General features: G+C 53.8%; 1 protein-coding gene across 1 annotated transcript in view; it reads right to left on the bottom strand.

Moving 5' to 3' along the window:
* Positions 1 to 13,559, bottom strand: part of LOC149331215 (endothelin-converting enzyme 2-like) — a 32,957-nt gene that overhangs the window by 8,707 nt on the left and 10,691 nt on the right. The window contains exons 6-7 of the mRNA XM_089555908.1: positions 11,677 to 11,973; positions 9,981 to 10,202 (exon numbers count right to left, since the gene is read on the bottom strand). Coding sequence (XP_089412034.1) covers positions 9,981 to 10,202; positions 11,677 to 11,973 — 519 coding nt within the window. The remainder of the gene's footprint in view (positions 1 to 9,980; positions 10,203 to 11,676; positions 11,974 to 13,559) is intronic.

The raw sequence follows: 13,559 nt of genomic DNA, 5'->3' as shown, positions 1-13,559 counted from the left end.
GTAGCCGGTCCAAGAGGCGGCGACCGGACGTGGTCTGTGCAAGACGCGTGTATTGGTTGACTAAGTGGGCCTCTCGAAGCTCCCGAAATGTGTTCACCACGCCCAAGGCCAGAAGTCGCTGGTTGGACGTGGTGACCGGGAGGTCGAGAGCCCGCTTGATGACTTTCCGGTGGATGACCTCCAGTTGGTCATCATCATGTTTGCGCAGGTGCAAGTAGGGGGTTGAGTAGAGGATTCTACTCGTTACGAAAGCATGGGCAAGCCGCAGTGCATCCTTGCTTCGTAATCCGCCCCGCTTGTTGGAGACCCGGCGGACCATGCGGCCCACCTGGTCTCCCACCGTGCGAAGTTTGGCTAGGGTGGTGTCGACTCTGCGTTGGTGGTGTATGAAGAGACCAAGGACGCGGATCTCCTTGGACTCCCGGATCGGTCCCGAGGGGAGACTGATGCAAAGCGGAGTTGTGTCCCGAGGGGAGGGACGTATGTGCACAAATTCTGATTTAGACGGGGCGCACTGGAGTCCGCAGTAGGCCGCGTAGTCGTCGACTAGGGTCGCCGCTGCTTGCAGGCAGGATTCCATGTGGCCCAGGTTACCTTGCGTGGCCCAGATTGTAATGTCATCCGCATAAAGAGCGTGATGTATCCCGGGCAAAGAGGACAATTTGGAGGGAAGATGAAGCATTGCCAAATTGAAGAGGAGGGGAGACAGGACCGCGCCTTGAGGTGTTCCCCTCGAGCCGATGGTGTATGGCCCGTGTTCCGCATCTTGTATGCGTATGTAGGCTTGACGGTCTGTAAGAAATTGTTTTATGTAGTTGAATGTTTTGTGGCCACAGTTGGTGTTACTGAGGTGGTCCAGGATTACTTCGTGTTTGACGTTGTCGAATGCGCCTTTAAGATCCAAGGCCAGGACCACCTTGTCGTTGTGGGGACATTCGACAGGATCTAAGATGTCGTGGTGAAGCTGCAGAAGTATATCCTGTGCAGACTTGTGAGGTCGAAAACCGAACATGGTGTCCGCGAAAGTGTGCTGTGTTTCTAGAAAATCGGAGAGTCTGTCGCGCACCATCGTCTCCATCAGCTTGCCGACACAAGACGTGAGGGAGATGGGGCGAAGGTTCTCCACATCAATAGGTTTGCCGGCTTTCGGAATAAAGGTCACGAGAGCCGATTTCCAATCGAGAGGGAGAGGAGTCTCTCCGTCCCAAATGCTATTGATGTATTTGAGGAGCGCGGCGTAGGCTGCGTCGGGAAGGTTGGCCAAGAGCTTGACCGTAACCTTGTCGCGCCCGGGTGCAGTGCCCCGCTTCATTTTGCTCAAGGCCGCCCGGAGGTCGTGGAGCTGGAACGGCTTGTCCAGCTCCGTGTTCTCTTCGCCTGCATACGAGTACGCCGCCTGCCGGGGGTCCTTAGTGGTGCACAGGTAGCGATCCCTGAGCGTGTGCGCTAGTTGTTTTGTCGTTCCTGTAAAGTTGTGCAAGGCCCTATGTAATTGGCGTTGGGTTTCCGTGCGTGTTTGTATTGGATCGATGAGAGCGCGGAACAGGCGCCACGTGTTGCGGCCAGACATCTGGCGAGCAGCCGCGTTGCACCGGTCCACCCAGTTAGTGTCGGCTAGCTGAGTAGCATATTCCGCTGCCTGTTGTGTGAGTTCGAGGATGCGGCTCTTTAGGCGTCTGTTATGTTTCTGTTTCTTCCATCGCTTCGTGAGGCTGCGACGGGCCTCCCAAAGGTGGAGAAGGTGGTTGTCCACGTCTGTTTGTGTTTCTGTAAGCTGTATCTGCTGTTCGTGTTGTGTGAGTGTAGAAGTGAGCGATCTGGACCAGGCGTCGTATCCCGACTGGAGGGGGTCTACAATAGGTAGAGAGGTGCGGAAAGTCGTCCAATCAGGGATACGAGCTTGTTTTAGTGGGCGTTTCAGGGGACGCATGTAAATGGTTGTGTTGATTATACAGTGATCACTACCTAGAGTGTCCTCTGTATTCAGCCAGTCGGCATGTCGTATGTTGCGTGTAAATGTGAGGTCCGGGCAAGTATCTCGTTGAATGGAATTGCCGACACGTGTTGGGTTGGCGGGGTCAGTGTGCAGGGTGAGTCCAAGTGTGGAAATAAGTTCCGCAAGCTTCCTCCCACGCCTGTCCTCCCGGGGGTATCCCCATAGCCTGCTCGGGGCGTTGAAATCGCCGACGATTAGGAGGGGATCCCTACCCGCCACCTGCATAGCTTGAGTGAAAATTTCATTGAACGTGACGTTGTTAAGTTTCGGTGGGCAGTAAATATTTAGAATGTGTACAGGTGGGTCAGACCGCTTTAGGGGCAGCACTGAAACCATCGTGTATGGGAAAGACGGTGTTGTGGGAAGTGTGACCTCCTGCGCAGTGTATCGCTTGTGAACAAGTATACATGTCTGCGGGTTGTGTTGAAATGTAGTGTAGTTTGTTAGTTTGGCACCGGCGCCGGGTTCCTGAAGGGCAACCACGGCGACGAGGAACTCAAAGGTCTCAAGATAGAGGCGGAGATGAGTCCGCTTCTTGTGGTCCTTGAGACCTCGGCAGTTCCACTGCGTTAGTGTAAGCGGCTGAGTTGTTCTTGCTCGCGACTTAGGGTTGGGGGCCATGGTCGGAGGCGGAGGGTGGGGTCACGTTGTTAAGACTCCCCAGTCCGCTAGTGCCCGGCGCAGACGTGCAGGAGTCTTCCGAAAAGTCAAACTCATCGGGAATAGCTCTATTGAATTTTGAGGGGCGGTTAGCGTCCCTGATGGGTCCTACGCGTTTAAGGACGCGCGGATTATCTTTTATCCATTTTTGGATAATGTGCGTTACGGCTTGTGTCACCTGTGCGATGACACTCTCCACCTGACGCGCGATGGTGTCATGGATAATTTTGGGGAGGTCAGCCAATTGTGTTTCAATTGCGGTCACCCGGGTCTCCAGGGCCGCGGCGCGACTCTCCACAGGAGGAGGGATCTCCCTGTCTGTTATGTTTTCTGCCTCGTCGCTCGACGCGGGCGGAATATGGAATTGGGATTTGAGCGAGTTAAGCTCGCTGGCTAGTTTTTCGTTTTGAGTCGACAGGATCCTGCGGCCATCGGAAGACGGTGCAGGAAGAAGGCTGACGGCAGGGAGAAAGGCGACGATCAGTTATCAGCAGCGTTCGAGAAATGACCTGCGGAGAGACGGCGGCAAGGACGTAAGGACCACGGCAGTAGTCCAGCGACGCGGGACTGCGTCCGGTCAAGGAAGCAGCACGTCGTGAACTCGACGGTCGCCGGCGTCGCGAAGCAAGGGGACAGCAGCGGGCACAGGACCAGCGGCGTCCGACAGCTCATCGCAGCGTGCGGTGAAAGTGGCGGTGGACCCCGACGCCAAGGAGCTGGCAATGCGGATCGACGCATCGAAACCGTGAGTTTCCTTGGTCGCATTGTTCACGTCCCTGTGTTCGAGCCGATAGGACATCTGAGGGGTACGGAAGGCGGTATGGAGAGCTATCCAAGCCTGCCCTCACTTGATGTGAGGTACCAAGTGGAATTAGCGAAGGCGCGCTTAGCGTACTTTCAGGCTGAACTTGCGAAAGTGAATGGAGGAAGGGCACCGCTGTGCGAGGAGAAACCTCAGGATGTTAAGTGCATCTTGGAGGAATTAGAAGCAAAGCGCCAGCAGCTAGCGCTGGAGCTCGCTGAGCTCAAGGAGTCTAAGAGAGCTAGTGAACTAGCGAGGGACAACTACTCCGAGTCGCGAGAGGAGAGGCCACCTGTGCTGGAAGGTAAAGCGTTATGCTTGTCAAGCACAGGTCAAGAAAACAGCCGGGCAAAAGTACAAAGTGAGCCAGATTTCTGCGAAGCTAGAATCGCAGTTGAAAGTATCGTGACGGAACGCAGCGTCGCGGTATTAGAGGCGGTGAACGCGCACTTCGAGGATCCGGCCGCCCAGGTTAGCTCTACCCCAAATGACACCAGGGACGCGGACGCGAGTTCAGGATTGTTGGAAATCACTCTAATTCCAAAAACTCGGTCTCAAGCGAGCTGCGAAAAAGAGCATTTCGTTCAGCAGGGGGCGGTCGGTGAGGACAGACGTCAGATCGGCGAGCGAGTGAAAGAAGGAAGTCTGGCGTTGCCGCAACCGCACACTGTGTCGGTCATAGGGCATGAAGGGCCTCGTAGCCTTATTGATAGCAATAGCCTTTCATCCGAGGCAGAGAGCGGAGGTGGGCCCACTGGGCCGACCGGGCAGAGCGCCGCGCAGTTGTCGAACGCACCCGGTGTGTGCCCGGCCAGGTCAGTCGAGGACCCGGAAATGAGTGGCGACTTGCCGCAAGGCAAGCCCGGGTCAAGTGACTGTGAGGGAGCTCATGGAGCCTCGGAGTCAGACTATGCCACGGGGCCAGCGGGCGCTGATCAAGCACGGAGCGGCGGTTTCAAAGTTTGCTCGTGCAGTAAAGGTGCAGATGGCCCCGGGCGAGGTGGAGTGGCAGGAGGCAGGTGCGTGGCTTTCACGCTGAAAGTCGACGCGAGGAACAGTATGTTCCGTGCTAGAGGTCGGCATATCAAGTGTAGCGAGACTGACTGTACTGCTATATTTGGACGGGCCAGGGGCTATGCTCTTTACGCACCACGCGTGTCGTACTGGTGCGCCGGAGAGAGAGTGCTCTCAAGTGCGTCGCATGGTCAGAGATTTTCACCTATCGATGACCAGGACGTTTTTGATCCTGGAGGGCACCGTCTTTTCAGTTCACGCCCCGCTGTGGCACCAGCCTGACGAGCATAGTGGCCATTAGGTGTTAATCGTGTCGAATGAGGCACGTGTGGGCTCGAACGCGCACAGGGACGCTCGGTGCGACTAAGGAGGCTCACGTGGCCCGTATCAGTGCTACTGAACGCTCCAGTTGCGAGTGTCGGTGTGTGTGTGTGTGTCTAGCAGGACGCGGGTGTGCATGCTGGTGAACTGGGTGCAACGCACCAACTTGGACGCTGTGTTACGGCGCACGGCAGGCATGCCACTGTGTGTATTTAAGTGTGCATTTTGCGTAATGTTGTGTGGTGCCCGTGTGCATTTTTTTGTTTTTGGTTTTGTTTGTGCCAGTGCTAGTGTATCCGCGGCATGTAACCCACAGGGTGGTTTTGTGACCCGTACCGATCCCTTTGTTATAATTCTAAAAGTGCCATTTGAGCCCTTTGTAGAATCTTGGGAAGGGCGTGTAAGGTATCGGTAGCGTTCGCGGGGGTAATCGGAACGCGGCTGGGGGCACTCAAAGCGGAGCGTCTCCTTTCTTGGAACGCGGCCGCTCGCGAACGCGCTGGGAAGTACGGGTGTCCACCCCACCCGCGGTACCGATTCGCACACGTGCTGGCACGGATGTGTATTTGTGTTTGTTCTATTTTTATTTTGTAGTGGAGGGAATGTTTTCTGCACGTACTGGCACGACCGTGCGTTTGTATTTGTGGAAAGGGCGTTTTGCCCTACGGAAGCTGGAGGGCTGGCCAGGCTCTTGATCAACCAATCATGTGAACAATGTGACATGATTGGAAGCTACGAAATGTGGGCCGGGCCTTTAGGGCTTTAAAACCGGGCCCCGGAGCTGGAAGCGGGGTTCTGAGCTAAGGTGAGATGCAACGCATCTTCGGCCACGCCGAGATAGGGGCCTCCCCTAGTATTAGCCAGTTCCACCTTTTTGTGGTTTGCCCTTTTTGCTGCTTAATGTCTCTAGTGCCTTAATTTGTATATGCAATGTAAATATTTGTATATAAAACTTCAAGTATTCCTTTTTGTTATCCCTGTGTCTTCAAGTCTTCAAGTTGGAACAAACCGTCTCCGACGGGGCACCTCTGGTGCAAAGAAGGAGAGTAGAAGAACCTGAAATTTACTCTCCCTCTTCACGTATATCGACGTTACTCCCATTGTAATGGGAACGACCGGCAGCCGTTCACGCGGTGCGACGAAGAGGTGAACGAAGTGCTGTGCTGGTTCCTGATTGACTCCTGGGTGTGTGCCTGCCGTGACGCGTCTTCGATCAACGGCCTCCGACCTGAGCTTCGAAGACGCATCTGAACACTTGATGGAGGTGCTTCAATCCCCGTCCCGGTGCTCAACCTGGAACTTAGGAGCGGAACGTTACTCGCACCGCCAACAATGCCAAACGCTCCGACCCAGTCATCGCCGGCCATCCCTCCCACCGTCCTTTGTTCCGGAGTGCAACGCCAGCGCGACCCTTCCTCATTTAGCGATACGTCGACGACTGGCTGGCCTCATACGAGCGCGTCAGCACTTACAATCGGTGGGATGATTCCGTCAAGTTGAGCAACGTCCTGTTCTATCTCACAGACGTTGCCAACTTATGGTTTCGTAACCATGAAGCCGACCTTCCTACCTGGCCATCATTCAAGACAAGCTTCGCCGACGTTTTCGGCCGCCCCGCCGTGCGAAAACTCCGCGCCGAGCAACGTCTCCGTGCTCGAGCCCAGATACCGGCCGAAACATTCACCAGCTGTATTGAAGACGTCGTCGATTTATGTAAGCGCGTCAACCCTTCGATGTCCGAGACTGACAAAGTTAACAACATTCTTAAAGGGATAGCCGATGACGCTTTTCAAATGCTCCTGGCGAAGAATCTCACCTCCGTCAGTGCCGTCATCGAGCTGTGCCAAAGCTTTGACGAGTTGCGGAAGCAACGCGCTTCTACGCGGCAGTCTGGTGCGCCTACCGAGAGTCTTGCTGGCTTGGCCCTTGGTACCTCGTCTTCGGACCAATCCCTGTTCATGGAGCGCATCAAAGATTTTATACGCGAGGAAGTCGCCCGCCAGCTTTCTTTTCTCCATCACGTTCCAGACCCTTTCTGCCCTACTGCCGACCTAGCGCCCTCCCTCGCGCTGACTATCCGCCGTGTTGTTCAGGAGCAGGTAGCTGCAGTCCTGCCGTCCAGCCCCCCGCCTCCTCCTGTCGCAGCACCACTCACCTATGCTGAAGCCGTCACTCGGACACCGCGCTCGCTTGCCTCTCCCACGTACCGCAGCAGCCCTGCCTATTATGCTCCACCCCCGTCCATGCCACTTCCGCCACCCTAGTTTCCTCGCACACCCTACGAACCCTTGGCGCACCGCCGATAATCGGCCCATCTGCTACGCTTGTGGGCTTCCAGGGTACGTCGCACATCTCTGCCGTCAGCGCTTGGCTCGCTCTGCGGATGCTGTGCACCCGTACGGTTACGATCACGAGCCGCCCTTGCCCAATGGCTCTTCTGGCTCGTCTATGCCTCGCCCCCCGTATTCGACTCGCCGCTCGCCTTCCCCTCACCGCCGTTAAATTTCCCCAATGCTTCAGCGACCGGAACCCCTCCGAGAGGAAAACTAAATGCCGCAGTTCCGGAGGCAAGAACTGCGTCTTTTGCGAACTCGCCAAGTCCTCCGTTTCCTCCCGTTAAAGTGATTCAGGCGTTTGTCGGAGGTGTCCCTGTTCTCGCGCTCGTTGACACGGGCGCTGCCGTGTCTGTGATTAGTGACTCTCTTCGCCGCAAAATTCGCAAGGTGACGACGCCGCTGTCTGACTTTTCGCTCCGTACGGCCAGCTCGCAGCGCATCCACCCCATCGCAGCCTGCACGGCACGAGTTTCTATCAACGACGTAGCATATCTCATCGAGTTTGTTGTGCTGAGTGCGTGCTCTCACGATGTCATCCTAGGATGCGACTTCCTCTCAACCCACCATGCAGTGATTGATTGTGCTCGTGCTGAACTCGCGCTATCTTCCGTGTGTAACGTTTCCTTGTGCAACCAGCCTGTGCCCTCCGCTAAACTTCTCGTAGCTGCAGACACCGCCATACCTCCCTTCTCTTCGCCCCCGTCCCGCTCCTACCTGACTCCGCCTTCAGCAGCCTTCCTCTTCACACCCACCACAGCTACCACCCACCGTAGCCGCCTTCAGATCCCTTTCGCCGTTCTAATGATTTCCGATGGTCGCTATACCATTTACGTCTCCAACCCTTTTGCTTGCCCGTCCTCTCTCCTTCGCGGCGAATGCCTCGGTCGTATCGAAGAACTGGACCCTGATCTTGCCTACGAGTTCTCCGATCGCCGTGCCTGTCCCGAGGTTGCTCCTCTGGACATTTGTGCGACCATGCCCGATCCGCTTCCCGTCGACGTCTTTCATCGCGACATCGCTGCCGACTTTCCGCCCGCTCAACGTGACCAGCTACTGACACCTCTCCAGCGCTTCAGCACGTCTTTTGACCTTTCCCGACCTTCTTTGGGCCGTGCGTTTGCCGTCTCTCACGAAATTGACACAGGTACGCACGCCCCCTTGTGCCAGCGACTGTACCGCGTCTCGCCCACAGAGCGCCGCGTCATCCGTGACAATGTGGACGATATGCTACAGCGCGGCATCATGCAGCCCTTTCACAGCCCTTGGGCCTCTCCTGTTGTCCTGGTGACGAAACAAGATGGCTCCATCCGGTTCTGCGTGGACTACCGTTGTCTCAACCAGATTACTCGCAAGGATGTTTATCCTGTACCCCGAATCGACGATGCACTGGATTGCTTGCAGGGAACGGAGTATTTTTAGTCTTTAGACTTACGTTCTGGCTACTGGCAAGTCCCGATGGCTGCCGCTGACCGGCCGAAAACCGCCTTCGCACCCCAGACTGCCTGTATGAATTCAATGTCGCGCCATTCGGCCTATGCAATGCTCCAGCCACATTCGAGAGAATGATGGATAATATTCTCCGCGGGCTCAAATGGGAAACGTGTCCGTTCTATCTGGATGACATTGCCATTTTTTCTAAAGATTTTTCTTCTCAGTTACTGCGTCTTCAGCGTGTTCTAACGTGCCTTACTGCAGTCAGGCTACAACTAAACATGAAGAAAGGTTACTTCGGTGCCACGAAGCTGATGGTATTCGGCCATGTCATCTCCAAAGATGGCGTTCTTCCTGACCCTGCCAAACTTCGCGCCGTCGCTGACTTTCCAAAACCGACCCCCTTAAAAGAACTTCGCAGTTCGCAGGGGGTCCGTCGGGACCCCTCGGACCCTCCCGCGTCATATCCCTCCGGCGCACTCGTTTGGCTCTGGGTGCCTTCCTCCACTCCCGGCCTCGCCACGAAACTGTTTTCCCGCTATCACGGCCCTTACCACGTTCTAGAACAAACTTCTCCCGTGAATTACATAGTTGAGCACCTTGACCCATCTCCGGATCATCTTCGCCGGGGGCGTGAAACTAAACACGTCGAGCGCCTTAAGTCCTACTATGACCCGACCACTCTTTCGTCCCCATAAGTCGCCAGGATGGCTTCTTTTCGCCGGGGAGGTAACTGTAATGGGAACGACCGGCAGCCGTTCACGCGGTGCGACGAAGAGGTGCACGAAGTGCTGTGCTGGTTCCTGAGTGACTCCTAGGTGTGTGCCTGCCGTGACGCGTCTTGTACCAACGGCCTCCGACCTGTGCTTCGGAGGCGCATCTGTACACCATGTTTATCCTTTAAAGGGCGCGCTGCGCTTTCTTTTGTTCAAGTTCATAGCTTTTCCTGTTCGTACCTCCGAAAGCATTCGAACTCATTCTTATTATCTATGCAGTTTTCATCTCACGGTCTGGATCTGCGACTGGTTGCCTAACCAAATATGCTTGCATTGTCTCTGTCGTTACTCCTATACCTTACAAAATTTTTTAGACAGTCTATAGGCTGTCTATAGACAAATCCTCGAGAGACAGTCTATAAACAATCTATTGATTTATGGCCATACACTTTTAGTAGACTTTTGTCTATAGACAATCTATAGATTATTAATAGACAAAAAGAAATATCTATAGGAAGGCAATAGAGTGTATAAGAAGTCTATAGACTGTCTATAGACCATTTTTACAAAGGATCTTTTCCTTTACACAGCTCACTGTATCTTTCTGAGTTCGATTTCAAGCCTCCTGGATGGTCTGGCCTCATCCGAGGTGGTCTAGCCGCGACCACTCTTAGCGAGAATCGCTCACAGTCGCGAATGCTCACCTCTTTTGCGCGTGGCGACTGCGACCGGAGCAGGTACTCTAGCGTGCCGTTGAGCGATGCCCAGCCGTACGTGGTCTCGGTCAGGGTGGCGAAGTAGGTGCGCCGGATGCTGCGTGCCATGGCCTCCACATCCTGGCGCACGGACTCCGTGAACTGCTCCCGCACAAAGAGCGTGAAGGACACCACGCCGAAGTACCTCACCATCTTGAGGAAGCAGAACTTCTGCGAGGTACGGAGAGGGGGGCGCGAGGGATCGCAGATTGGGATCTGTCAAAGCGACGGCTACTTCGCTTCCTAGGGTAATTCACCAGCATCATCCACCGGTACGCAGCAGTAAGCAATCAATCAATCACAATTTGCACAACCTCTACTCATTTTCATACTCCGATGCATTTGGGATATAAAAGTAACAAACAATTATTCGCTAGCACTGCCTCAGTGTTCAACTTAAGAGCGTAAGCAACGGGAGTTTCAAGTGTTTACATCAGTGTGCTCAGCAAACGTAGACAAGACCAAATACAAACACGCGCGGATGTTTCCTTTCCGAAAACATCCCTTCTAAGACTCAAGCAGCGCCGTGTACAGCCCCAGTCAAAAGTATACAGCCCAAGCGGTTTGCTTCTAAGCTGTTTAGCAGTGCTCCTTAGCCCATCTAGCACTCTAAACCTTTGGAGGATTCAAAACGCAAAGTCATTCCTCTTTTGAGAGGTTACGGTCGCTGAGGATGCATAACGAGGCACACAGCAGGCCTCACAAGCAAACCCCTTGGGCCGTATACTTATGACGAGGGGTGTACCTCATGGATTTTGCACTACTACTGCGATTTACAGCCGCCTTAGCTATAGCCGGTATACTTCCTCGTTATATCAGTTAACAAATTTTATAAACGTGTGAATCACAACACGAAGAATCGTTTGACACCATGCGAAACCCCCTGGTACAAACGGTTCGGCCGTAACGGCCGCCTGAAGGTCCTTGGAATGCACGGTATATATGGGGGCGGAAATGTCGGTGGGAATCCCACAAATATTTTGGGCTTCAACTTCCTCAGGAACATGCCCAGCCATTTGACACCACTTCGAACATTCTGCTTCATATGGGTGACCCCCAAATTTTATGCAAATGGTGGTCCCTGGAATGGGGGGGAGGGGGGGTCCCACACGGTGGCCACTATAGTGGCACATATACATATATCGGATCGAAAGTATAGGTATCAATTTAGGCGCTACGCACCCACTGTTTCTATGTGATATATTGTGACCACGTGGCGACTGTTTTGGTCAACTTGACCTTCATTGAAGACAGACGCGTCCTTGACAAACGTAAGCACTCAGCAAGATAAGCCATGCACCTTCCTCTGATATTCATTGCTGAGGAAGAAATTGAGTCAGAGGTCTTGGGAGTTCTCCGAAAATTGTGCACTAATCGATAATACCATTTGTTTGAACTTACACAGATGGTTTGGCAAGGGGTCTAAAGTCCCACACAGATGGTTTGGCAAGGGGTCTAAAGTCCCGCAAGCTTACATGGGCTTCGCGGGACGCCATAGTGCAGTGCTTCGGATTGACGCTTTTGTGGTGCGTGGTTCGGCTGTGCGTTGGGCATTAATGTTTGCATGTCAAGGCGCCCTACACGCAGTGAAGAAGCCCTGTTTGACATCCGATAAGATACCACTCCATCTTTGTTCGGCACCCACCTTGTGCCTCTGCACCGGGTCGACGGTGCCCCCGCCGAAGCTGTGGTATGCCGTGGCCAGCTCGCGGTTGGTGACTGGCGCCACGTACTGCACCACGTGCCAGCCCAGGACCAGCTCAATCTCGTGCGGTGCGTAGATGCTGCTGTTGAGCACGGCCCAGACTAGGTCGCGGCTGTGCGTGAGGAACCTGACCGTAGCGAACTTCAGCGTCCTCCAGTCCCGATATTGGGCGAGAGCGCTCTTAATGAGCTCGGTTCCGTTCACAACTGCCGGGTTGCTCCGGTCATAGAACGGCACCTGGTGTGCAAGAGTAATTCTAAAATGAAAGGTAAAGCACTTCTTCTAAACCTCATTCGATGTCTACACATGATTAATGTGATTTGGTTTTATGTCCTAGGGGCGGTGTGGCCAAAGACGCCATCCTTAATGAATTGGTCCGTAGAGGGACTATATGATGTGAAAAGACTATATACACTGCGGTGACTCCCCTCGGTCCTTAACGTGGGAGGTTTGTTTCCCCGCGGCGTCCTTTTTTCTAGTTTTCTTATCAATTAAGAAAGGGCACCTACGTTGCAGTGACACTGACATTAGTGCGATACGGCGTGGTTGTTGCGAGCGTGGAGAACCCTCCTCTCTCTCTCTTCGGTATCGGGAACACTTCGCGAGCGGATGTGTCGGTGCGGCGCTCCGCTCTTCGCCGGCGGGGCGACGCTTCGCGGGAACATTTCCCGCGTGCTCGTCCCGTCCGTTCTCCGCTGCCCTAGAGCAGGCGAACGTTCGCTCGTAACCGTGCAGGTGAATCAGATGTCCTCGATTCCTTAGCGTGTTTTGCACCTAACCAGCTTTATTTCTGTTGCAGCGATAAATGCCATTTGTCGTCAGCCAGTCCGTGTTGTTCTTTTGTTCCCACAGAGGAAGGCCCTCTGTGGTCGGCGTGCGCTCGGTACTGCTCGTGATCACATGGTGAGGTCAACGCATTTACTCCCCTCTCCCCCTATTTCTATCCCAGAGCACAGGGACGGAAGTGAAGGGCCAAATATCTAAACAAAATGAAAGTGGACATTTTCAGATGAAATTGGAGATATCGAAACAGATCTGATGCACAAGTGTACAAGTCAGTTTCAATCCATGTTTCGAAGTTCATGTTATTCTGAGCTTACGCCAGTGTGCACTTTAATCAGCCCAAGAGAGCCCGAATCATATTAACACTGAGTGAGTTCCAATAAGTGTGAGTGAGATGGGTGTCCTCAGCGACTGCACACATTGGAACTTATGAGACCACGTCACGTCGGCTCGTCAGGTCAGTCCACATCAGACTGACCACAAACTAGTGCGTCACGTTATGCAAGAGTCTAGTCGAAGTCCGTATGTCAGCCTGGGAATGAGGAAACCTAACAGTTTGGAGTTGAGATGGTCTAAGCCTGAGTGGGGCGTCAAAACAAATCCGAGTGCAGGTGAGTATGCGTAGAGGTCCATCTTAGTCGGAATGAGTTGAAGTTAGTCCGTATTTTATAGGCTAAGTTGAAAAAAATTCAGGGGGGCACTTTGGTGACCTGAAGTGCGGTGAGGCGAAAGCCTTTAGTGCGGTGTTGCTGCTTGTGTCACTGATGTGTGGTTAAAATGTTAATTAAGTACACAATTCTTTTGTGAATCTTAAATGCTGGAGACACTGGAGGGCGTTTCGGAGGCATCCGTCTGATTCGACACCTTTCTGCAAACACTCTCCAGCGTCCAGACAAGGAGAACTACGTATGCGTTGGCAGGAAGTAGCGTAGCCATTAGCACGCTCGGCTGCGGAACGGAAGGATAGTGGACCGAATCTCATCGTGCACAAAAATATTTTTTTTCTTGTCTGACTAGACAAAGCGGGACACCTCTGCTGA

The sequence above is a fragment of the Amblyomma mixtum genome, chromosome 8 (genome assembly GCF_055824585.1).
Source record: "Amblyomma mixtum isolate Tamu chromosome 8, ASM5582458v1, whole genome shotgun sequence".
NCBI lineage: Eukaryota > Metazoa > Arthropoda > Arachnida > Ixodida > Ixodidae > Amblyomma > Amblyomma mixtum.
This window is presented reverse-complemented; position numbering and strand designations above follow the sequence as displayed.